Genomic DNA, 26,251 nt, shown 5'->3' with positions numbered 1-26,251 from the left:
TTATTTTTTGGCCAGTTTTTGAAGGAGGAACTGAATCATTGATCTGCTTAACAAAAAATAATGGTTTTAACGAAAATCCATGATGATGTCATGCTTGAGATCTTAGCTCTGTGATCTGCCTGGACAGGAAACGTTCCAAACCTCTGCTTAGATTTCACATTTGATTTTTCTTTTTTTTACCACAGCGGAAAAAAACAGCACTATTTAACAAAATATATAATATTTTCTCTATATACTGGACAGATGTTGAACTTTGAGTCACTTTCCGTTGAGTCATTGTGTCTCAGGATATGCTGATTGGCACAGCGAGGGGATTTGCTGTGCTCAAATAATCGGAATTGACTATCTTCACCAGCTGAGGCTGGGAAACCTTGGCAAGTGATCCGGGAGAATACAGTAGAGTGCTAGAAATACATGTTACAGGCCTATTTCCTCTTAACATAGGCCCAAATTGTACATCACTAGGTTTGAGACCTCCCTTTCAATTGAGTTCTAATAAGATTTTTTTTTAAAAGCAAACTGTTTATGGTTATAATCGGACTGTCATTATTATGAGTATATAAGTTATGCTTTGGTTTTTAATATAAAAAAATAAAATAAAAAGTGTATGTACTATTCTGTAAATGCATATGCATGCTTACCTGTACTCTGTTGAATTACTCAATGAAATTTAAAAAAACAATACACTTTCATTCGATCCTTGGGAGGTGTTGGCATTATGCTGGGGAAGCAATGTTACAATATATCTATCTTATTTTTCTGCTTATTTACCTGGGGGGGGGGCTTAATGGGTACCGGTTTCAACTGCGAAGTGACCCAGTTTTGGGCCCTGACCCAAGGTTTAAGAACCAGTGATGTTAGGCGTTCGACATTACCATGTAAATTCCTTTCGTACATATAATACACAGAACTGAACCATTTAGCCAGTTCTGATGTAGGCGGCAAGAATTCTAGCAGGATACCATTTATTCTGTACATTACTGTAAATAAGGAACAATGAATCATGGCAGCATGGCTCTAAGTCACATTGTGTTTATAAGGACATGTTGTGTTATATGAGCTTTTCCGTGTGTTATTTGTCTTCCTTCCTCTGTAGAGCCCCAGATAAATAAAGTGCAGGAGGGGGAGATTCTGTCCATACACTGGTCCTGTCTCCTCTCAGCTCTTAATGATGTCTGCTCAAACAGAATACATTAAAGTCAGGGCCTGTGTAAACTTGGAGGTTTATTCACTAAACAGTGAATTGTGAACACTGAATAATTTGAGACGCCTCCTGTAACCAGTTTAGAAAATTTGGGTCAACGTTGCGGAGTTGGACACCTAATTCCATTTGCTCCGGCTCGGGCATTTTTTTTTTCTAGCTTGGCTAATTTGGCCTAGGTTTTGCAAGCGTTATGTTAAAGGTACACTCCAAGCCTCATCCATTTTAGGGTTGTGAGTGAGGGTGTGGCCATGGGCATTGAGACATTTAAAGGGACTTGGTAATAACAATTTATGCAACAAGAATGTAATTAAAACCAAGAACAATGTATCTTTCTTACACAGACTGATTTCTAAACACATATACTGTAGTTTAACCCCTTAAGGACCAAACTTCTGGAATAAAAGGGAATCATGACATGTCACACACGTCATGTGTCCTTAAGGGGTTAAAGACACATTTCTGTGAGAGTTATTGCTCTGCTATACACTCGGACTCCTCTACAATATGGAACATTTGGAAAGCAAAGCGTGACAGAGGGGTTTGGGCCCAAAATAGGGAGTGTCCTTCCGAAATTTTAGTTGAATTGCATTCCTCTGCAAGATATAAATACATCAGATGGAACACTTATTTGCTTTACGCTTTCAAATGTTTTTCGAATGAGCTTAGTTGGGCATGAATCATTGGAAAAGCCACATGGTAATTGAAATCGCTTCGCTATGTGTGCAATCAAAGTGATTTAAATTTATGAATGTTACGGTACCACCTTCCGAGCTCCAGACACAGTCGTTAGTCACTTGTATTCCCGGTTCCCCCAATAACGAGACCAAGCTCCATCATGAGGGTAAAACATGAACTGAGGACTGGATCGGCCAGCCTGCCTTTTATTTGCATTTCACACACACAGGCCACACCCAAGGGGAGGCATAAAATAACCACTGGCATCGATGGTACATCCCACACATTCCCTCCCCTTGGTGTGACACATAATCCTATTATACACACAGTTTGAAATATACTTTTATACAACGTTCATAACTTCAAATCCATCCATCATGTTCACATAAGAGACACATATTCAGATTCAGCATACTTAAAACATAAACATTCTCAAAAATCACATCAATCCCTTCAGTGAATAAAAAGTTACGCGAAAGTCCGTTTATGACCGACCGCAGGTACCTTTTCTTGCCCAAAATAGTTCCCTGGATTCGGGCTGTGCGGTCGGTCACTTGCTGGCCTAAAAATGGCTAAGTCCCGTTCGAGGTGGGTCGGTACTTCGACTTTCGTTGAACTGTCGAAGTATCGTCGATAGTACGGGTCGGCGGGTTCGAAGTTAAAATGGCCGCCGCCACGTGGTCCTTTGTCCGATGTCGGCCACCTCGAGGACTTTGGTAGCTTGGGCGTTTCATTAGTTTCCGCTGTACTTGAAATGTCATTTGTACAAAGTCACAACCCTTCGCATATCTCTCAGGGACCATAAGTACTGGGCAAATCAGACGAACCCAAATAGGTTTAGTCCCGACGGATGGGTCTGTCACATGGCTCCCTCCTTGTGGAACACTCCGGCAGACCCGGCTTGACCCTGTGGCGGGTCAACTTGGGGATGACCGGACTTAGGGAGAATAGGGACGTCTGTTTGCCGGGATAACCCATCCGCATTCCCATTCTGCTTACCGGGCCGGTAGCTGATAGTGAAATTGTAAGGCTGCAATGCCAAACTCCACCTCAGCAGTCTGCCATTGTCCCCAGAGACCCGGTTAAGCCAGACAAGGGGGTTGTGGTCTGTTACGAGGGAAAATTCTTGTCCGTATAGGTAAGGGCTCAGTTTCTTCAGTGCCCAGACCAGGGCTAGACACTCTTTCTCTACTGCCGCATAACTCACTTCTCGAGGTAGTAACTTTCTGCTGAGATATGCGACAGGGTGCTCTCCTCCATCCTCCCCGACCTGGCTCAGCACAGCCCCCAGTCCATACATGGAAGCGTCTGTGTGGACAAGAAAACGTTTGTTAGGGACTGGGGCAGCCAGGACAGGGGCATTCACAAGAGCCTGCTTCAGGGCCCGAAACGCGGCTTCACAAGCTGGAGACCACAGGACCTGCCTAGGTAAGTTCTTTTTAGTCAGGTCAGTCAGGGGCTTGGCAATCGTGCTGTAGTCGGGGACAAAACGTCGATAATACCCTGCTGTCCCTAGGAAGGCAAGCACTTGGGTCTTGGTGATAGGTGTGGGCCAGTTAGCTACCGCTTCCACCTTAGCAGGTTCGGGTCTCTGGCTCCCACAACCCACCCGGTGACCCAAGTACTGTACTTCTGCCATGCCTAAATGGCACTTGTCTGGTTTCAGAGTCAGGCCGGCGGCCCGAATCTTGTCCAGCACTACCCCTACGTGTACTAGGTGGTCTTCCCAAGACTCACTGTAGACCGCGATGTCGTCCAGGTAGGCACATGCAAATCCCTGGAAGCCATCGAGGAGCCTATCCACCATACGCTGGAAGGTAGCCGGAGCATTCTTCATCCCGAATGGCATAACCTTAAACTGGTATAGGCCAAACGGGGTGACGAATGCCGACTTGGGGATAGCATCCTCGGCCAGGGGGATCTGCCAGTACCCTTTACATAGGTCAATGGTGGTCAGATAGCGCCCCCTGGCAATGCGGTCTAGTAACTCGTCTATCCGGGGCATCGGGTAGGCGTCAGTGGTAGTCCGCTCGTTGAGCCGCCTGTAATCCACACAGAACCGGGTGGTCCCATCCTTCTTGGGTACTAGGACTACGGGCGACGCCCACGGACTATCTGAGTGCTCAATAACCCCCAGCCGGGTCATCTCCTGTATCTCCTTCCGCATTCCTTCTCGGACTGCTTCCGGGATACGGTATGGGGGTTGTCGTAGGGGGTTCTGTCCGGGTGTCTCGACTTTGTGTATAGCTAGGTTGGTGTACCCGGGTTCTTGGGAGAACGTCGCCTGCTTCTCCCACAGAAGCTGTCTGGCCTGGGTTTTCTCGGCCGGGCTTAGTCGGTCACCTAACTGTACGAGGTTAGTAAGGTCGGTCTGGGGATCCCTTTCTAACAGGTCAGGTAAAGGTAAGTTCTCTGGGTCGTCAGTAGCTGGGGCACAAACTGCTGCAACATCCTCGGGTCGTTCCTGATACTCCTTGAGCATGTTCACATGAAAGGATCGTTGTACCCTTTCATCCGAACAGCTGGCTATAAGATAGGTAGTATCACACACCTGAGCTAACACCTTGTACGGGCCCTGCCAAGATGCTTGCATCTTGTTTGCCTTCACAGGTTTGAGCACTAGGACCTTCTGCCCAACCTGGAATACCCGCTGTCGAGCGCCCCGATCGTACCATCGCTTCTGTCTCCCCTGGGCCGCCCGGAGATTTTCCCTTACCATCAGGGATAGTTTCTCCATGCGGTCCCGGAGTTCCAGAACATATGGTACTATGGGGGTCCCTTCTTGCTCCGTCTCCCCCTCCCAGTGTCCTCTAATGAGATCTAGGGGTCCACGAACCCTTCTCCCATAGAGTAACTCAAAGGGGGAGAACCCAGTTGATTCCTGGGGCACCTCTCTGTATGCAAATAGCAGATGAGGCAGGAATCGCTCCCAGTATCTGCAAGAGTCAGTAAAGGTCCTCAGCATCTGTTTGAGGGTACCATTAAATCGCTCGCAGAGACCGTTAGTCTGTGGATGATAGGGTGAACTAAGTAGCGGGTTGATGCCGCACACCTTCCACAGCTGCTGGGTGAGCACAGCGGTAAATTGGGTTCCCTGATCAGAGAGGATCTCCTGAGGGAACCCGACCCTAGTAAAGACTTTAACCAGGGCATCAGCAACCGTCTCTGCCTCTATATTAGACAGCGCTACTGCTTCTGGGTAACGGGTGGCGTAGTCTACCACAGTAAGAATATATTTCTTACCGGATGGACTAGCCCTGGCCAGTGGACCCACAATGTCAACGGCTATGCGGGAAAAGGGCTCTCCAATGATAGGCATCGGCTGTAGCCTAGCTTTTGGATGATCTCCCCGCTTACCTACCCGTTGACAAGTGTCGCACGTGCTACAATACATCCGCACATCTCGGTTAAAATTGGGCCAGAAAAAGTTTTGGGTGATTCTATGAGCTGTGCGGTGGGAACCTAGATGACCTGCTAACGGCACGTCATGCCCAATCCGCAGAATCTCCTGCCGATACTTTGCAGGTACTACTAGTTGTCGTTTCTGCGGAGGGGCATTCGGTTTCGGGGAAGGTTTCGGGATCCTGTACAGCCTATCCCCCACCCACTCGTAGTGTTCCCCACCTACTCCTTCTTCCCCAGCGTCGGCCCTGGCTCTGTACTTGGCTAACGTCGGGTCCTCCCTAGTTTCCTTCCCGTACATTTCTGGGGTATCCCAGCCGAACGGGGCCTGGTCTAAGGTACAAGTCGGGGTAGAGAGTCTTACCTGGGTCTCAACAGCAGGTGGGCCGGCCTCAGTGGCACGGGTCTGGGCACGGGTCGTAACAGCGTCCACTGCAGCGGGGCCCATGGGAGCAAAGGCCGAAACCAGGGGGGCCAAGTCGTTGCCAAGAAGAACATCAGCGGGTAAATCCTTAATGACCCCCACATTCACGTGTCTAGCGCCCACTCCCCAATCCAAATGTACCCGGGCCACGGGTAGACGAAATACTGCACCCCCGGCTACTCGTACTGCCACGGTATCCCCGGTATGTTGAGCTTCGGACACTAGGTGCTTTTGGAGCAAAGTCAGGGTTGCACCAGTGTCTCGTAGCCCACTGGCTTCCTTTCCGTTGACCTTTACACTCTGTCTGTGGTGTTGTCGATTGTCCTGGTGGGCAGCCTGAACAGGGTCCGCCTCATGTAATATGCCCCAGCATTCCTCTTCCTCTACACAGTGGACTGCTGGGAGAGGTGCTGGGGAAGGGGCCCCCGTGGGTTTCCTCCAGGACTGGTTCCTGTTGGCACGGTTCATCGGGCACTCCTGTCGCCGGTGCCCTAGCTGATTGCACAGGAAGCACCGAAGGGGTTCAGAGTACTCTCGGGCGTTAAACCGGGGTGGACGTTGGTACTGGGCAGCCGGAGGGGGTGCGGATGGTCTGTTTATGGGAGGCTGATACGTGGCAGCGGCTGGTTGGTATTCCGCTCGGGCTGTGGCCTTGGTGATGGAATTGTCCAGTCTGCGAGCGTCAGTGTACTCATCGGCCAAGCGAGCCGCCTCGTGTAGAGTGGAAGGCTTACGGTCTCGTACCCACTCTCTGACCCCTGTCGGCAATTTGTCGAAACAATGTTCCAATAAAAACATCTGCAGCACCTCTTCTCCCGACACCGCCTGGCATCCTGCCATCCAGTGGGCGGCTGTGCGATGTACCTTGCAGGCCCATTCCACGTATGAGTCCCCAGTGGTCTTTGCAGTGTCCCGGAACCTCCTCCGGTATGCCTCGGGTGTAACGGCATACCGGGCAAGTAAAGCTTCCCTGACGGTAACATAATCCCCGATCTCCTCATCCGGAATAGCCCGAAAAGCGTCGTTGGCCCGGCCGGATAACTTGCCGGACAGTATAGCAACCCAGTCTGCCGGGGGTACCTTGTGCAGAGCACATTGCCGCTCAAAATCCGCAAGGTACCCGTCAATCTCTCCTTCGGTCTCACTGAAGGCTTTGAAGGCCGCAAATGGCACTTTCTGTTTGTCCCCCGGGTTTGCTGTGACTGGGGCCGCTGCAGTACCGTTTTGGCGTAGCAGGCTGGCCTCCACAGCGGCTTGAACCTGGGTGATGATCTCTGCGGAGGGGTTGGGGCCATAATGGGCCAGCCGAATTCTTACCGCCCGGTCAAATCTTGCCTCCTCGGGGGTTCTGTCGTCTGGGCTGGGTCCATTGGCTCCCTCTGCCGCTGGTACTCCATCCATTTCCAGCAATAAAGCAATAATGTCCCTCTTCTTGAGGTTACTGGCCTGTCCGCCCCTTTGTTCCAATAAGTCTTTTAAGGTAGCTCTTCTCAGGTTTTGGTATTGTAGTTCCATTTTATTCTTGGTCGTAGCGGTTTCTTTGGGCGTTGAAGATCATCCCGTCGCTTGCCACCAGTTGTTACGGTACCACCTTCCGAGCTCCAGACACAGTCGTTAGTCACTTGTATTCCCGGTTCCCCCAATAACGAGACCAAGCTCCATCATGAGGGTAAAACATGAACTGAGGACTGGATCGGCCAGCCTGCCTTTTATTTGCATTTCACACACACAGGCCACACCCAAGGGGAGGCATAAAATAACCACTGGCATCGATGGTACATCCCACACATTCCCTCCCCTTGGTGTGACACATAATCCTATTATACACACAGTTTGAAATATACTTTTATACAACGTTCATAACTTCAAATCCATCCATCATGTTCACATAAGAGACACATATTCAGATTCAGCATACTTAAAACATAAACATTCTCAAAAATCACATCAATCCCTTCAGTGAATAAAAAGTTACGCGAAAGTCCGTTTATGACCGACCGCAGGTACCTTTTCTTGCCCAAAATAGTTCCCTGGATTCGGGCTGTGCGGTCGGTCACTTGCTGGCCTAAAAATGGCTAAGTCCCGTTCGAGGTGGGTCGGTACTTCGACTTTCGTTGAACTGTCGAAGTATCGTCGATAGTACGGGTCGGCGGGTTCGAAGTTAAAATGGCCGCCGCCACGTGGTCCTTTGTCCGATGTCGGCCACCTCGAGGACTTTGGTAGCTTGGGCGTTTCATTAGTTTCCGCTGTACTTGAAATGTCATTTGTACAAAGTCACAACCCTTCGCATAATCTCTCAGGGACCATAAGTACTGGGCAAATCAGACGAACCCAAATAGGTTTAGTCCCGACGGATGGGTCTGTCACAATGAAAATCTCTCTTTGGGATATAATGTCCTTGAAACGACAATTCATGCAGTGATACAATCTAGCATCCACAGAAACTGAGAAACGTTTACAAGACAACAAGGTTCAGATTCAGGAGGGGACATAAGAAAAAGTCAAAACGGCAGATTATCCATCATAGAGCTGTTTATCATTGTGAAGCAAAAGATTAAACATTGAAAAACAAAAAAGCCGATGGTCAAGCAAGAGTGTAATGTATTGGTGTAAATACCAAACCTTATATTTTTCTGTCTGTGCACAGAATTTTTAGGCATTATATTTATTAATTCATGGACATGTGTCACCTAGGGTCGTGGTGATATAGTTGAGTTAGAGAATTATTTCATAGCAGCGTTTTTTTTTTGGGGGGGGGGGGGGGGGGTTGCCTATGTTTTGCATTTCACTGCGAATCACTACAATTTGGTGTTTAGTGAATCAACCCACTGTGCTGAAATTGATATGTAATAATTGAGAACCGCAATAAGATGCTCATTCCTTGTGTACAGCCAAACTAGAATTGCAGTCATAACACACATGTTGTGCTCAAACTCCCATTAATCTTGCATGCCTACCAAAATTTGGATGGATGAAATCGTGATGGCTGAGCAGGCCAAAATGGTGTCGGTGTGATGCCTTGCATCACAGATGATGCCCAAAATTGGTGGTCCTTCCAGAAAACCTAGACTATAACCAAAAATATAAAATGTTACCTGCGCTTTCTCCTTAATCCCTATGTATATTTAGACAAATGGAGGTCATTTAGTTGCTCCAATGGCCATTGGAGTGAATGCCCGCCTGCCAACGTCAAGGCAGACCCCCCTAAGCGGGTCCTAACACTGACCCTTCAGCCTGCTTCCTTGAGCTTCTGGCAAAGATATCTCTAATGAGACAGAAAGGGGTATTTTTTATATACACCCCTATACTTATTAACCCTTAATAGGGAACACATGGGCCCTATACTTATTAACCCTTAATAGGGAACACATGGGTTCCCAGTGTTAGGACCCGCTTAGGGGGGTCTGCCTTGACGTTGGCAGGCGGGCATTCCCTCCAATGGCCATTGGAGCAACTAAATGACCTCCATTTGTCTAAATATACATAGGGATTAAGGAGAAAGCGCAGGTAACATTTTATTTTCTTTGGTTATTACTATATATTGGGGCTGATGTGTATTGTAGTCCTTGCTGCTGGCCCAGCAGTAATGGGACTAAGCGCAGGACTTCTCTTTTTGTATTTGTATAACCAAAAATATGTAACATTTTAATTTTAATCACAAAACCCTTAATTTCCCTTAAACCTGGTGTATTGTACCTGGATATACAATTTGTTGCCCCTCCAATATGAAATGACAACAGTGGATATTACCCTTAATGGAATAAAGAACCTGGGGTTATTCAGTAAACTCTGAATACCAACATATATACAGAAGTATGACCATATTTAGGATATTCTTGCCAACTGACTATAGCCTACAGTTGTTGGAGAGTTTATCCGCATTGACTATCTTGGCCTATGTTATGTAGTTTGGCTTTTAATACAATGTTCAGTTTTGTGAGTAACTCTACTATATTAACAAGAATCAAACAGAATGGTCGTTCCACAGCAATGAAACTCACAATAACCTGACCATAGGTTCTATTCCTGTGAACCTCTGATTTAGAATTTAGCAAACTCTTCATACCTTGTGTCATTAAAGGGGCACTCCACTGGCAAAATGAATAAAAAGCACTGTTTAGTAGGTACACCCCCATTTCCATCATGGGTGTATCTAAAATAACTTGCAGAAGCTGTATATTTCTTGTCTGTAGCTATTGCAAACCTTCCCCTTATGACCCTGCCCAGACTTTCTGTGGCTGTCCAATCCGACTTCCCAATGCATCTCAATGAGAAGTCTTTGTAAGGTAGATGCTCTGAGCAATTGCAGCCTTTTGAGTTTAGCTCCACTGAGCTAACCAAACCAGGAAGTAACAGGACACACTTGTCACACACAAAGCATTTCAGCAAGTTAAATTGCTTTAGGCACCTGGGGTGTCCCTTAAAGAGACAATATTGTCAGGTCTCATTGGCTCTGCATGCATCACTATCCCTTTTTACTAACTATAGCAATGTTGCATCATATACCCAGCCAACTATTATACAACTCTATCCACATTTTGGCATAGCAACTGTAAGCACTATGGCACTGTGCTCTACCACATTCATTCGCTAATTGCTTTGTCTTTGAATTTTTTCCATTTTCAATAATTCCTACTTCTGCGTATTTAACTAGCATGTTATTTTTCTTTTATTTTTTGTTGTGCAAGTGTTTATTGAAGAAGGAAAAAAAAACAACTAAATTAAATGTTGTAGGCAAGATTTGTTCTCTGCGAGAAAACCATACAAAAGCCTTTTTTATTTTATATTTTTTAAATGTGTTTTCCTGCTGCTTCCCATCTACCCAGTACTCCTAATTATTCTCACCGAGGGTTGTACAGAAAAACTCTGAAAAGCACCTTTAGAGAAACCGTGCATAATGCAGGCTAATTATACCTAGCTTTATACATGGCCTCACTCCTGAAATAAAACAGACTGTACGTTGCTAATGTTCCCTTTGCTGTTTCACATTGAACAAAAAAAAAAGCACAAGACAAAGCGTTCTACTGCGGCGTCAACTCCAATGGATTTTCAATTTAGCCGTGTACAAAAGCTGTGTTGAAAGCCTACTACTCCAGGGTGGTTTGAGGGTTATTTTGCTCAAGTTCTGTAGAGACATTTGCATTTTCTTTTCCCTTACGTGCTAGAACAGAGAATTGCTAAACTTCAAAGTAATTACCCAGGTATCTGTGCAGGTTATAGACTATAATGCCATTTTAATTTTTATTGAACAATCCCAAAATGATCATCATTGGAAGGTTAAAAATGGGACTGGGTCTGTAAAAGCGAGAAGCAGGGGAAAAAGGGGGGGGGGAGGGGGAATGAGAGAACAGGAGAAAGAAATAAGAACATAGAGGGTAAACAGAGTAGGTATCTTCAGGTAAAACAAAAAATATAGAGAACTTGTCTGCATTTATCATATTCTATATTGATTGAGGTCCAAATGTGGCAATAGGTATACATCGTATTATTGCTTCTATATTTAAGGCATTGTAGAATTATACAATAGAATCACAAAGATGCGGATCTTATTACACATCTCATTGTTCAACTCATTAAGAGCAAAAACTGGTTTATTATGCAATTATTACAATGTCTCTAATGAGGTCCCTTGGCTGACATGATGTGTTCTACATATCTGTCATCCCTGCCTTTGCGTCCTGCTGATTAGGACTCTCTCTGCTGGGATACAATCTTGAGTAGAGATGCACCGAAATGAAAATTCTGGACTGAAACCGAAAATGTAGGATGCCCTTGGCCAAAAACCGAAACCGAAAATAACTTTTTTCCCCAAATGATTTTAAAATAGTGTTTTTACAATAATTTTATTAATATTGGACTTTGCTAAATCCCTTCAGGGGAGAATTGATACAGACTCAGGATGTCCTCCTGCATAGCGTGAGGACGTCCAGCATCAGTTAGTCGACTTTTGGTCGCCTAACCACCCGGAAGTCCCTCTGGTAGACTAGAGGTGGAGTTAACCCCTCAAAGTAATTATTGCAGTTTCTGAGAAACTGCAAGAAATACACTTGCAGGGTTAAGGGGACTGGGACCCTGCACACAGACCACGTGGATCGGTCCCTGGGGTCCAGTGGGGCTGCTTGGAGGCGTGTGGCTGTGTTTTAGTCAGAGGCGGTGAGGGAGTTGTGATCTCCCTGCTCTGCTCCCTCGGGCCCCGTCTACTGATGCAGGGAGCCGGAATATGACGTCATATTCCGGCTCCCACGGCATCAGCAAACTGCGGGCATGCGCGAGGGACAGAGCAGGGAGACCTGGTTAGTACCGTCCAAGTCAAATGCTTAGTTTGCCTTGGGCTAATTAAACCCCCTTCCCCTGCGTGCGGTTCGGCAGCTGAAGTTTCGATGCATCCCTAATCTTGACGACCCAGATTGCTACGGTGGCAATAATCTTTCTGAGTTAATGAGTAGAAAGGGTTATATATAAGCCCATCTGTTCCATTATGACCTATGTGGTCTTATACCTGTACCTGAAAAATCTGCCTCACATAATCTGCTCAAAAACATCTTGTGGCGCCTGTGGCCATAGCAGTCTGAAAGTGCCTGATCTCGTCAGATCTCAGAAGCAGTCCAGACTCGACGAGCCTGGTTAGTACTTTCATGGGAGACCCACTAGGAGAGAAAAAAAACAACCTATTAGAAAGCTTGTACTGTAGTACCATTCTCCACTGAGATCTTTCGAATCTCCTTGGATTTTAGTAAAGATTACCAGTTGCATGGAGTGTTTGTGAATGGTTTCTGTAACGTCTGGTTATTCTATACCCTACCTATTGTTTTTTATACTGAAAATACTGTGTAGTTTTCTTTTTCAGATAATTTAACCTATATGTTTGTGGACTACGTTTTCTATGGTGCTCAGCCAGCCTTTAGGCCAGATAACCATCATGGGAATTGTACATTATAAAAATTTGCAGTACCAAGGATCTGATGTGCCAACTGGCACAGTTACTGGGCACTGTCTTGCCTTTAGGGGTTAAAATGTCCTCAAGCTGTTTAACCATGAATTTGGTCCCCTAGGCACCCTACATCTCTGCTTCCCGTCTTCTCCTTAGGCGCCTTATGTACAGTAATAGGTAGGGAGTGTCAGCTGGTGCTTTCAGCCTACTGATACCGCAACTTGCTTTACCCCTGAAAGTAAGATGGCATCCAGGCACTTCTGCCACCATAACAACTTCAAAGAGATTAAGTGGTTATGGAATGGGAATGTTCCTTTAATGATTTTGCAAGCAAATCATAATAAATACTTTGTGGGAAGAAGGAAGGGGGTATTTTTGCTATGGCAATCAAAATCAATTATCCCATGGATGTTTAAAGAAAAATCTTTTGAATCTAAATCATGTAAGCATTATTTATTTTTATTTTTAGTGATTTATTTTTAGATTAAATCCATTTATCTGCTATCATCCAGTATATTTAACTACTAAAATAAAAAAAAAGTATAGTGTAGATAAATTGCAGGTTAATTTCATTTTTTTCACTGATTTAAAAACCAACGTGAAAACACGTCTGGGTGATGTCTGTTATTGAGAGTTGTATTGCTGTAATCAATATAGCACAAACCACCGGGTCTCTATTAGAAAATGTGAAGCTTTGTCTGGCTGCATTCAGGCTTCAGAGAACATCAAATTGTGGGTGTAAAATATTATTTTGTGCTGTGTTATCATGTCAGGTCTTTATATACTGCCCATGGTAACTGACATGCCAATGCATCAAAGGAACAAGCAGCTTCAGTACAATGGGCTGAAGTGGTTTGGGTGCCTACAGCAGATTTAGGACATAACTGCTGACCATATATTTCCATTTCCAAAACTGGAAAGGGTAACGGCTACCTCTTTAAATCATGTAATAATTTTCAGCTGTTGGGTGGTTAGCCCAACAGACCTTTTTTCTCCCACCTTATTGCCATGAGCCCTAACAGCCGGCACTTGCCATCAGCATCGTCCAGACTGTAGGTAACCGAAACAGACTCCACGTCTTCCTCCTTTTTGCGGCTCCGTAGTGCAGGAATCCCGACAGCTGTGACAAAACAAAACACTAGGGAAAAACCCCACGCCAATACCATAACCAGGGAGGGAGGTGGGAAAGTCAGTCAGGATCCCTCAACTTTTCCTGCTGATTGGTAAGTCCCAACCCCCAACTATTCCTTAAGAATCCTCCTTTAGACTAGCAACTATATATCTTCTTAATTCCAACCCACTAGGCATGGGCAGCGGTCATACGTCCCCTTCCCCAGGTGTCCAGGGGTAAAACTGTTGAGGGCTACTCTTTTAATGTATGGGTGTTTTTATATGCAAATGTCTACCCATTATTCCTGATAATCACATGATCATCATAAAACAGTTTCTTAATAGCCGGCTTTATTTCTACAAATAAACTCAATCCTCTCCTTTTCTGTTATTCCGATTATTCCTAAACCGTGTATATCCTTTTTATTAACTGCCCAGGCACGTGTTTCATCACAGCGATAGCAATTATGTCCTCGTGTTTCCCATGTTGTAAATTAGTCTTCCTACGTAAGCAGCAGATAATTAATTAATTTACCAAATACTTTATCTGATAAAATATATAAAAATAAGAGAAATCTCATGGTTCCTGGGTACCCACTCTTTGGAACGCTTATGTTGCAAAGAGTGGGTACCAGGAACCATGAGATTTCTCTTATTTTTTTCCTCGTACAGAAAGCCACAAAATACATTTGTGGCTCATTTTAGGTGGGAGCTGATGTAATTGGAAATCAAAAATTCTATTAATTGAAACAATCGTGGTCTCTCAGCAAATCACTCTCATTCCTGTTATTCCTAGCCAAGCACCGGGAGGGTTCTGTCACGAGATGAATAGAATGCAAGAGATGTCACGTAGAAATACTATAAAGAAGCCTTCATATCTATAGAAAGTAAAGATCCCCCTCCTTCCACCGTGTGTGGATCTGTGAAGTATATGGACATATGAGGTTATCCTTTTGAATTCCAACACAATGTTTATTGCTAAGTAAAAGGAACGGTGTAATGTCAGAACAGAACAGAACGTAATGTAGTGTACAGAAACCGTACGAACACAACATTTCTAGGAACGAGATTGCATAAACAACTGAAAAATCTGTGTAGCACCGTCTGTCATTAGCTAAAAAGAGATACCCCACCCCCCAGTACAATTATACAAAATGCATTATTAAAAGAAATCGCATTCTAACAAAGGGTTCTGTACCCAAGAACAGTATTCTTTATACAGTGATTTAGTTAATTCTGGGATAACAGGCCACCTAATCTTGTTAAAGTGGCCTGGGTGCATTGTCCTTGTCCCCTTAAAGGACCACTCTAGTGCCAGGAAAGCATACTCGTTTTCCTGGCACTAGAGTGCCCTGAGGGTGCCCCCACCCTCAGGGACCCCCTCCCGCCCGGCTCTGGAAAGGGGAAAGGGGTTAAATCTTACCTTTTTCCAGCGCTGGGCGGAGAGATCTCCTCCTGCTCTCCTCCTCCGATCCTCCTCTTCTCCTCCCCGTCGGCTGAATGCGCACGCGCGGCAAGAGCTGCGCGCGCATTCAGCCGGTCACATAGGAAAGCATTCATAATGCTTTCCTATGGACGCTGGCGTGCTCTCACTGTGAAAATCACAGTGAGAAGCACGCAAGCGCCTCTAGCGGCTGTCAATGAGACAGCCACTAGAGGACATAGGGGGAAGGCTTAACCCATTCATAAACATAGCAGTTTCTCTGAAACTGCTATGTTTATGAAAAAATGGGTTAACCCTAGAAGGACCTGGCACCCAGACCACCTCATTAAGCTGAAGTGGTCTGGATGCCTAGAGTGGTCCTTTAACCTTGCTAGTGAAAACATTGCAGTTTGAGAGGAACTACATTGTTTACATTGCAGGGTTAAGATATGTTCTAGTGGCTGTCTCCAAGTCGCTTCCTGGATTTCACGGATGTTAACTCTGCATGAGGACGTTCAGCATCCTCAAAATACCCATAGGAAAGCATTGACTGAATGCTTTCCTACAGGAAAGCACTTATGCTCATACGGCACTTACTGCGCATGCATATTAAGTCCTCCATTGGCCTGGCGTCACAGAAGGAGGAAATGGAGATGGCGCTGAGGGACCTTGGCTCTTTAATTGCGGTGATTTGGAGGGAGGGTTTTTTAACCCTTTATACATGAGTGTTGCGGGGGCACCTAAAAAGTTAAAGGGACACAGAGAAAAGGCAGTGTTTAAATTGCCCCTACGGGCACCTCCAAGTGGCCACTCCTGAGATGGCCACTGGAGGTGCTTCCTGGCTCAGTGCTGCACAGTAGGCAGCACTGCCGTACAGCGTCTCCACGCTCTGCATGGGGACGCAGAATTTTCCTCATAGATGCATTGATTCAATGCATCTCTATGAGGAGATGCGGATTGGCCAAAATGGCACTTGGTCCCGCCCCTTGCCGATTTTATCCAATGCAATTCTGATGATGTCACCAAGGGGGCAGGGCGGTAGACCCACGAGGTGCTGGAAATAAGGTGAGTTTTAATTCCTTTTAAGGGGGCTAGGAGTGGGGGGGGATTGGGGTGGGGACAAGCCCCCTAAATTGTTGGTTTTGCACTATAGGGTCAGAAATACATGGTTGTGTTCCTTTAAGGACATGGGGCTTACTATAGTATTAGGATTACAGTTTTGTATTCCTAACGTTATATAGTGTTCCTTTAAGGCTGTGTTCAGGCTGCGGACTAGGGGACAGCCAAACTGACAGGGAGAGATAATATATTACAGGAGGTCAGAAAGATAAGTCTGGCAGCTGCATTCACTATGGACTGTAAAACCAATTAGTAGTGAGTTGCAGAAGTCATCTGAGAATGAAGAAGCATTTTAATTGTATCCGGTGAAATGGACAGAAATTGTGTGTTAGCTGAACGTCGCAGAATGTGGACATTGATTGGATGTGTGAAGTAAAGTAACAATATAATAAAAAAGCAAGCCAGGTCTGCAAGCCGAGTTGATGATGGCACCAGTGATCTGAGACAGGGGTTCAGAACCTTTGTGTCTCTACCGGCGCAGAGTATCGGGGTATATGAAAGAATATATAGCTAGATAAAGGTTCGTATATTCATCTGAACAAATGTTATTTCCTGTGGGTGGCAGCGATATTTCGGTCTCATCCTTTCCATACCCATTATGGGCTTTCCCTCCCCTACTACCAAGCTTTGCCATGTCCATAAAATCAATTATGCCTGTGAAGTTTAACTTTCCGTTTGGGCTGGCCAATTTGCTAGCAAGTCACTGCCAGTTTGTTTGCAGAAGGCATCTTGTAATTTCAAGCCACTGATAACTGGCAGTTTCTCATTCAGTGCACCGTAGAGGCGTGTGGCTTAACATATATGTATGGTCTGTGTTAGATCTTCTATAGATCACCTTCTTGTACTATGTGACAGTGCCGGTTTAACTATCTGGACCTTTTTTAATTTTTTTCTTAACCATTTCAGTATAACCGGTGTGCAGACTTAGAGTTAAAGCTCTGCAAGTGATTTTCAAACCTAAACTTTGCAACAATTCCATTTTTAGAGTATGGCAAAGCTTGGATATCGTTTGGTTCCTTTGCTCTATATCAGGGGTGGGCAATATCCGGCCCTCCAGATGTTTTGGACTACATCTCCCATAATGCTATTCGGGCCATAATGCTAGCAAAGCATCAAGGGAGATGTAGTCCATAACATCTGGAGGGCCGTCTTACTAATAGGACATCAAGAAGGGAATGAAAACTGTACTGCAACCAGTTCGTGAATTGTTTTTATTTTTGATGTAATGGTAACAAATCCAATGTTTTGCAGGGATGCTGCAGAATGGGAAGAAATTCGACTCCTCCAGAGACAGAAACAAGCCTTTCAAATTCAAGATTGGACGAGGGGAAGTGATCAAAGGATGGGAGGAAGGAATTGCACAGGTGATTGCATTACATGAAACCATTTGAACACACCTGTGTTTGTTATTGATCAGCGTTAAATAAAGTCAGTGTGTACTAAGAGGGGGTGGCGATGAAAGCAAATAAATGTTTGTTTTTCTTTAAAGGGTTACCCCCCCCCATGCACTATAACCACTGCACTGATTTGATGTGGTCATATTTTTGGAGTCTGCATGTGCAGAATTTCAGTAAGAGATAGTGAACCTTTCTGCCAGGAGGTGTACGTTTACCTCCAGCAGAGTCATTCGCAGCCTGCAATATGCGTGTTAAAGGTGTTTTTTGTTAGTGCACACAGCGTGCTGGTGACGGATTACCAATGGTGGCATGGTCCTCCCCATTTGTACCTCCCTAAGTTCTTCCAAGTTCTCCATCAGCCCTGACTTCAGGATATCCCTCCTGCTGAAGTGCAGGGTAGTGATGTCGGGATTGGACTGCAGGGAGATCTTGGTGTACGTGCGGAATTATGAATTTACGTTTTTCTTTTCTCAATGGTGGCAGACCCTACCAGTAAGGGTTACCCTAACAAAGAAGCTTTTATTAAAACACTGGTATTAGTTTAATTTAGTTGGGAAGTAGAAAGATACAGGGATACGTATATGAGGAGCAATCCTGGGGGAATATTAAATTTCTGTCCACGGTGACTGCTCCATCAAATGTTTGCCCCCAACAGTACTTGTGGGTACAGAGGAGAAAACAGATCACCATTTTTGGTGTTTATTTAAATGTATTCTAATTCGGCACTTCAAATATTTTTTTTCATTATTTGACGGTGCCCATCCTGTTAGTATGATATGCATTTCACCTGGGAAGTACTGAGTATATTAAAACTTCAACGCTATACTGAGTAAGACCCGGTCCAAATCTGACAGTCCTGCATACTAAATGACTACTCTGTGGTGGGATGAGGTCCTGGCAGAGAAATGTGAATGCCATACTGCAGTGGGTTGATAACTAATAATAATAAGACTAACATAGCCAAGTCAGTAGATGAGGTGGAGGATTTTCCAGATCAGATATTTTAGTCTTATTTTGCAAGTTGGATTTCAATCTGGAACAGTTAAGCCTTCTAGTGAATAACCCTGTGTTATCTTTTTCACATACCCCCCATGTGAAGAAGCAAATATTGAAGGTCCAAGATGAAAACGTATCCGTAATCCCCTCCCAATGCAACTTATGCTTATTTGGAAGAGATATAAGATTTCATCTATACATTTTGCTAGCAGGTTTTAATTCATTTTTTGTTTTTTTTAGCAAATGTATAGATTGGGAGATAAATCTATTTAAAAAATGCTAACAATTTTACTGACAAGGGAGAGCAAAAAAGACGTCCCGTAGGATGCTCTCCCAAGTATAGCAACCACAGCGCATGCTCTGCAGTTGCTATGAATGCTCCTAGCGCTCAGTTCGTTATATAGAGCAGTGACTGATGTCAGACGCTGGCAACGAAGCTAGAATATTGTCGTCTTGGTTGAGGCTTGCCCTGCTTGTGGAAGTGCCCCTAAATACGGCAAATAAAAACCAGGGTGTGTGCTATCTGAGGTGGGTGTTACAAGAGGAGCAACACCCACAAAGGCGCGGACTTGGCAGCGCTGGGTCAGACGTATGGTGAGTGATATTTCAAATAAAACATTTTGCATTGAATACATTGTGTATCGAAGTGAAATTTGATGTAGAAAAGATTGAAGTAGAAAGAATTCATAGATGCATGAAACCTCGTCCTAGTAGAATTAATAGAATGTAATAATGGGAAATCCATCCAAATTAAGAAGCCTTTTGTAACTCCCCGCCACACCGAACCTCAGCAAGACATAAAATTACAAATAAAGAAAAGTTGTCGGCATTAGATTTCTCTACACTTAATATTTCCGCTAGAAAAATATCCACTGCCAAAACGTGTAAAACGTGTCCTAGTCAGGGAAGACATCATGAAAACCATAAATGGCTGCAGAAGGCCATTTGCACATACTTTATGGCCAGGAAGTTAAACACTTATGCCAACATCTAAATTCGTTTTTTGTTAACTTTTTTTAAATTTTGTATTGGCAAGTAATAGGCTATCAGTGGTGTTTTCCCTCTGTTTTTTTTTTTTTTTTTTTTATTATTATTATCTCCTCAATCCAGTGCCAGCAGTGGTTAATATGATGCGTAGTTGTACAAGTGAAGCTGCTCAATAAACTAATAAGGGCCAAACAGCTCACTGGGTCTATGAAAGTGCCAATTTGTCTTGAATAAGGCAATATTCTAAAGCAGGGCTGCCCAACAGGTAGATCCCCAGATGTTGTAGAACTACAAGTCCCATGATGCATTGTCATTCTAAAGGCATGCAAAGCATCATGGGAGTTGTAGTGCCACAACATCTGGGGAATCTACCAGTTGGGCAGCCCTGTTCTAAAGTTACACAATAGGGAACATGCCGTTAACCCTTAAATCACACTAGCAAGCTGACTTGCTTTATGGGTTTGGTGATTTCCTCTCTAATTTGAATGACTTTAGCTTTGTTCTTATATAGAACAGATCATTCCCTCGTAGACTGAAGCCCAAACCATCTTGTGAAACATCACAATCTGGTGTGGTGACAGTGAAAGGGCCTTCCTACACAGACTATTTTTAGCCGTTAGAAATATCTGTGACTGCCATGGGCCCTTCATGACATGGTTAGTAATTACTGCTTAGTCAACTATTCATTAAATAAAAATGAGACCTTTTTCATAGATGGATGAACGTTTTGCTGTAGCGGAAAACCGTTTTGTGGAGCGATGTCCCTGTTTTGCCTTAGATTCTTAACTAATCCTGCTTGGATGGAATGTTTTAGATTGCAAGCACACTGCACAGGGAAATCTGATCATTCATCACACAGCTCGCTGCCAGGGCAGTACGTCTGTTATCCTAATCAGTGATTCTGTATTTTCTAATTCTGTCTGAAATGGCGTGTCTTAAATCCATAACGGACTCTCGCTTACCATGGCAGTAGCTATATATTCGATTATATGACTATGGATATATATGTATATTTATTTTATTTTTTTCACATCACTGCCAATTAGGCAGATCACTGAGATAAATGTTAATTATACTACAGAATAATAAGTGACATGCGGGACTGCACCCATCATTTATGAACTAACCCATTGTACAGCGCTACGGAATTTGCTGGCGCTATATAAATAATAAAATAATAATATGGAGATTGCAACAACAAAAAACAAAAACATAGAAATGCACAGGTCAGGTGTAAAGGTATTTCTTAAAGGGACACTATAGTCACCTGAACAACTACAGCTTAATGTAGTTGTTCAGATGAGATCTATAGCTCCCTGCAGGCAATCTAATGTAAACACTGTACTTTCAGAGAAAATACAGTGTTTACATTGATTAATAGGAATACCTCCGAGTTAGGGACAGAGGGACTTCCTATCATGTATGGCCCTAAAAAGGCCCTGTACACGTCAGACGTATTAAAATACGTCTGACTTGTGCAGGAGAGAGAAGGCACTGTGTGCGCGCCTTCTCTCTCCAGCCAGTCAGCAGAGGAGGGGGGCGGGCAAAGACCGCGAGTTGAGCTGTCAGTCAGCTCAGCTCGCGGCCGCGCACACCGCGCGCATGCACGGTAGAGTGCTCAGTGCACATGAATGCCGCCCTATGAAGTATGTGCGGCGAAGCGTCTGATTGCTCCCTGCTCGCGCCCACCTATTTCGTCATTTTGACGAAATAGGGGGCGCTGCATCACGAGGCTCCCGGCGCTGGAACGAGGTGAGTAAAAAGGGCTGCCTGGAGCAGTGGCGTACATACCGGGGTCGCAGGGGACGCGACTGGGCCCGGCCCACCAGGGGGCCCGGCCGCCCTGCGACTTGGTATGCACGCCAAGAGGGTGGCCCTGCTGTCACCTGGCGGGCGCGCGAGGGAGCACTCTCCCTTGAGTGCTCTCTGCCCAACTCCCTTGTGCACCGCACTGATACCGGAGCCGAAAGATGACGTCATCTTCCAGCTCCGGCATCAGTACGCGACGCGCGAGGGAGCTGAACAGGGAGCTGAACAGGGAGCTGAACAGGAAGCACTCAGGGGAGAGTGCTCCCTCGCGCGCCCGCAAGCCAGACAGCCCGGTGACAGCAGGGGCTACACCACTGGACCCCAGGGAATCCCCTCAGCTCTCCCTAAGGTAAGGAGGCTCGGGGATTAAATAAAAATAAAAAATGTGCGTGTGTTAGTGTTCAAGTGAGTGTGTGTGTGTGTGTTAGTGTTAGAGTGTGTGTTAGTGCTAGAGTGTGTGTGTTAGTGTTAGAGTGTGTGTTAGAGTGAGTGTGTATGTATGTCTGTCACTGAGTGTGTGTCTGTCAGTAAATGTGTGTGTCTGTTAGCTAGTGTGTATGCGTCTGTTCGTGAGAGTGTGTGTGTCTTAAGCACTTACCTTTCGCCAACGCCAGACTCCCTTGGCGCTGGGGATCTCTCCGCCCCGATGCGCCTCTCAGCTCCGAATGCGCTTGCGCGGCAAGAGCCGCGCGCGCATTCAAACCGCCCATAGGAAAGCATTACTCAATGCTTTCCTATGGACGTCCAGCGTCTTCTCACTGTGATTTTCACAGTGAGAATCACGGAAGCTCCTCTAGCGGCTGTCAATGAGACAGCCACTAGAAGCTGGATTAAACCTCAGTGAAACATAGCAGTTATGAAACTGCTATGTTTTCAGCTGCAGGGTTAAAACTAGAGGGACCTGGCACCCAGACCACTTCATTGAGCTGATGTGATCTGGGTGTCTGTAGTGGTCCTTTAAGTGTATGTCTATCTGCATGCACTGGCGTACATACCGCGGTCGCAGAGTAAGCGCGCAGGACATGGATCAGTTTTCGCACCAGGGCCCCATGGGTTGTGTGTACGCCACTGGCCTGGAGTGTCCCTTTAAGTAACATTTTTCAAATTGGGAAATCAAGAACATCCCTTTAGTTTTAAATTTATTGCAAAAAAGAGAGAGCTCTTGGGATTTGAAAGTAATTTTAAATGTTTTATTAACATAAGGCAACAACAAATAATAAGTGTATCCTTCGATGTTTCAGTTTGCACTTTGCCTTTTTTTTAATTTATTTTTAAGAGCTTGAAACATTGACAGATACACTTATTTTTATTTTTTTGTTGCTGTATGTGACTAAAAACAACAGCAGTAACTAAGTTTTAAATGCTACAGAATGTGAACCAGTACACTATTCTACTGTCATTACAAAAAATGTTTCAGTCAAGTAAGTCCGCATGATTACCTTAAAGCATGGTAAATCTAACCTCATTGACTGAAATAACAGGACTGAAAAGATTCATCTCCTGGGCTACCCTGTTCACAGCGCATCCATCCAAAATTGTTTGACATCACTACTTTCACCACACCGCAATGGCAAAAATATGGGATTTGATACATCATTGCTTGCAAAAAGCAGGAATCCACCTATACCACAATGGTACAGAACTGCTCAGGTCCTCCAGGTCATTGACCTTTTTTGGTGATGGTAAGTGGTGGAGGTGCCAAAACAAATTCTGGACATTACTTCATGTGTGGTGGGAGTTCTAAAAGATAGTATCCATTCTAAGAAGATCCCTGCCATCATAATGAGGTTTACGGACAACCCCTCTCTCTTCTAACCAGCCCCTTATTTGTTCCACCATACCACAGCAGCTACCTCTGCTACTTCTATTCTGGTTAAAGGGGGACCTTCCTTTGTTTCACCAGAATGGAGGAGCTCAGAGTCTTGGAGGAGCTGGTGTACAGTTCATCCGTGTACGTGTAGACATACACAGCAATCTGGGCTCGGTGGCTTGGAAGCAAAGCTAGGGGATGTTTAGAACTTTATTATAAAAGTATTGGGGATTCCCAAGATTATCAGGGTGTACTTGGCCCTAAACACCCTTTCCCCCTTTTTTTCTGACTTTTATTTGTTCTCTTCGTTAATTTAGCACATTAAAAATTTAAAATGTCAAAAAGGTTGGTTAACTGGCTATTTGTACTATTGCACTAAACACTTATTTTATGTTTCTTTTTATGGATGTTCTGTCCTTACAGTTTTTTGTTTAAAACTGTGTTGATGTGTTAAATTTCAAAATAGAAATAAATGTAGTCATGATGTAAATGCATTAAATAAACTCTGCCATTTTCTTTTTTTTTTCCTGTTCCTCCCCAAAACACATCCTCTACACCAGATGAGCTTGTGTCAGAGATCAATGTTGACCATCACACCTGACTTTGCGTATGGAGCAACAGGACACCCAGGAGTCATCCCACCCAACGCTACCCTTCTCTTTGATGTGGAGCTTATGCGAATAGAGTGAACTGCATGGAGAAAGGGCTGGCCAGAGATCTAATGACACCACCATAATGACACCATCATCCTCTTCCGTTACTTACAGCCCTCCTCCCTGCTGGAGCAGATTGCCAGATGTCCACTCCAGCAGCGAGAGGGTAAACAAGTCTTCACATTTAAACGCTCGAGCTGACAAAGGAGGCAGTGACGGCATTCTCTGCAGCCTCCTCTGACAGCAAAGGGCTTAACAGTGGGACAGGGTTGCACTTAGGTGTGTTGTGAGCAATCTATAAGCGACAGACTGATTCTGATAATAATCACTAGTTTAAGCACATGAACCAGTTTTCCAGAGGAATTCTGTAGATATATCTTGGGCAGATCCATCCCCAATAGATGGAAAAATAAGTGAACAGAACTACTGTTGTGGCATGAAGACAAGATGTCCTTACAGTTGACTCAGAACCTAGAAGTGACCCTGTCTTCTGCTTCTGAAAGAGGTAGTCCCAGACAGCGGGGGATCTAAATTTACAAGACTACTCCATTTGTGTTGGCTTGGAAGGGATAAAATACCTACACTAAAAGTGAAACCTTTATTTATTTTTTATATTATTTTTAACCAGTTTTATAGTAATTACACCTGGTAATGGTGATGTAAAGATCATTAAGTATAAAAGTATAAGAAAATTACAACAACATACTAAGTTTTGCACCATTATTTGGTGCATATTTAATTCAATGTAAGTTGCTTGTCTCATACAGGTGCATTTTTTCCCAATGGTTTGTGGGTACCGAGCAAGAAACTGCTTGATGTACTTATGGTTTCACGAAACTGTGATTTATGATAACCCAGCACCTTTATCAATTTCATGGCAGCCTTCTCATTGTATTTCATACAGTATGCTATACGTGATGTAATGTAAAATCCACCTTTTTTATCCCCCTTGGTTGTGGATTTTTTAAATATACATTTTTTAAAATATTTGTTAAGAAATTCCTGCCAGTCAATGCTGTGTAGTGTCCTGTGGCCAGTGGTCTTTGCCTGTAGATCAATATTTGTGACATGTGTTACTAATATTTCCGCTGTGTGGGACTACCCCTTGAAGAATGCTCAAGAAAACTGACCTCTATTACTGAAAAAGTACACATCTAAGTATCTTCCCAGATCTTGGTCTGTGCCCAGGAGAAGAGTTAAAAAAAAAAAAAAAAGATATTAAAAAATTACATTAAATATATATACGCTTCACAACCAGGGGGCGCTCATTGCTATTGTTATTTTACTTTTTTTTTTAAGTCCTGTCAGTACTTTTTGTCTTGAAGCGTAAAGCTTTGTTGCTTTCTGTGAAAATATACAAAAAAAACAAACAAAAAAAAAACAAGAACAGAAATTCTGGCTACAACACTATCTCTAAGTTGTAAATTTTTATTTTATTTTTTATTCCACATTCCCCAGTTGGATATTCAACGTACTTCTGGCTACTGTGGAATTAATCATTTTTAATTTGCATGTGACATGACTCACACTAACAATAAAATAATCTTTTTAAAAAAAACCACTGCCTTACAGATGATCATTTAGTGACATAAAGGACGTTGCTCAGAAAATTCTGTGCACAATGTATGCGTTGATGGGCATTAAACAGATATCTGAACTGTCACACTGACCCAAACCTTTTAGTCTCGCTTGCTGCTGTTTTAAACAAAGCCTCTCCTTTAAATACATATATACAGATCTATATATATGAAGAAACAAATAATAAAAGCTCACTACTTTAAAAGTTTGTATGTTGGTTTTTATTGTTTATTGAAAGACTGGATAGGGCATGAATATTATCAATAGTGTGTGATGCTGAATGAGCTGCACAATCATGCAGAGGGTGATCTGATAAGAGATGACTGAGGATAATGAGAGTTGCTGAGTTCCACTGTAGGTGATTGATGATGGGTGAGAATAGATGGGCCGCAGTGGGTGACTAATTGTGATAGAAGACCTAGATCAAGCTAAATACCAGATTACGCAACCTTGTTCAATGGCATTTTATATTGTTCATTCGAAATAGAGCAAGCCCTCTCTCAAGGACATAGCGTACGTCTATACTCGTGTGGTCAAAAACACATCTTCAAAATTTAAGCTAATTCTCTGTATAAAATAGAACACACAGTTTTTATTCATTAATCTGTAATGTCTGCTGAATTGACAATCAGACTTGCAAAATTTAGGACGAAGTACCAGGTAATCGCGTAAAAAATCTCTATTCTGTCGAAGTTGGATTTTTTTTTTAATGTAATTCTTTATTTTGAGTAGC

General features: G+C 44.1%; 1 protein-coding gene across 1 annotated transcript in view; it reads left to right on the top strand.

Moving 5' to 3' along the window:
* Positions 1-25,726, top strand: part of FKBP1B (FKBP prolyl isomerase 1B) — a 45,372-nt gene extending 19,646 nt beyond the window's left edge. Inside the window, exons 3-4 of the mRNA XM_063442097.1 lie at positions 17,540-17,652; positions 23,848-25,726. Of these exons, the coding sequence (XP_063298167.1) occupies positions 17,540-17,652; positions 23,848-23,976 (242 nt within the window). The 3' untranslated portion in view covers positions 23,977-25,726. The remainder of the gene's footprint in view (positions 1-17,539; positions 17,653-23,847) is intronic.
* The last annotated feature ends 525 nt before the right edge of the window (positions 25,727-26,251 follow it).

This window comes from Pelobates fuscus, chromosome 2 (assembly GCF_036172605.1).
Source record: "Pelobates fuscus isolate aPelFus1 chromosome 2, aPelFus1.pri, whole genome shotgun sequence".
Taxonomy (NCBI): Eukaryota; Metazoa; Chordata; class Amphibia; order Anura; family Pelobatidae; genus Pelobates; species Pelobates fuscus.
This window is presented reverse-complemented; position numbering and strand designations above follow the sequence as displayed.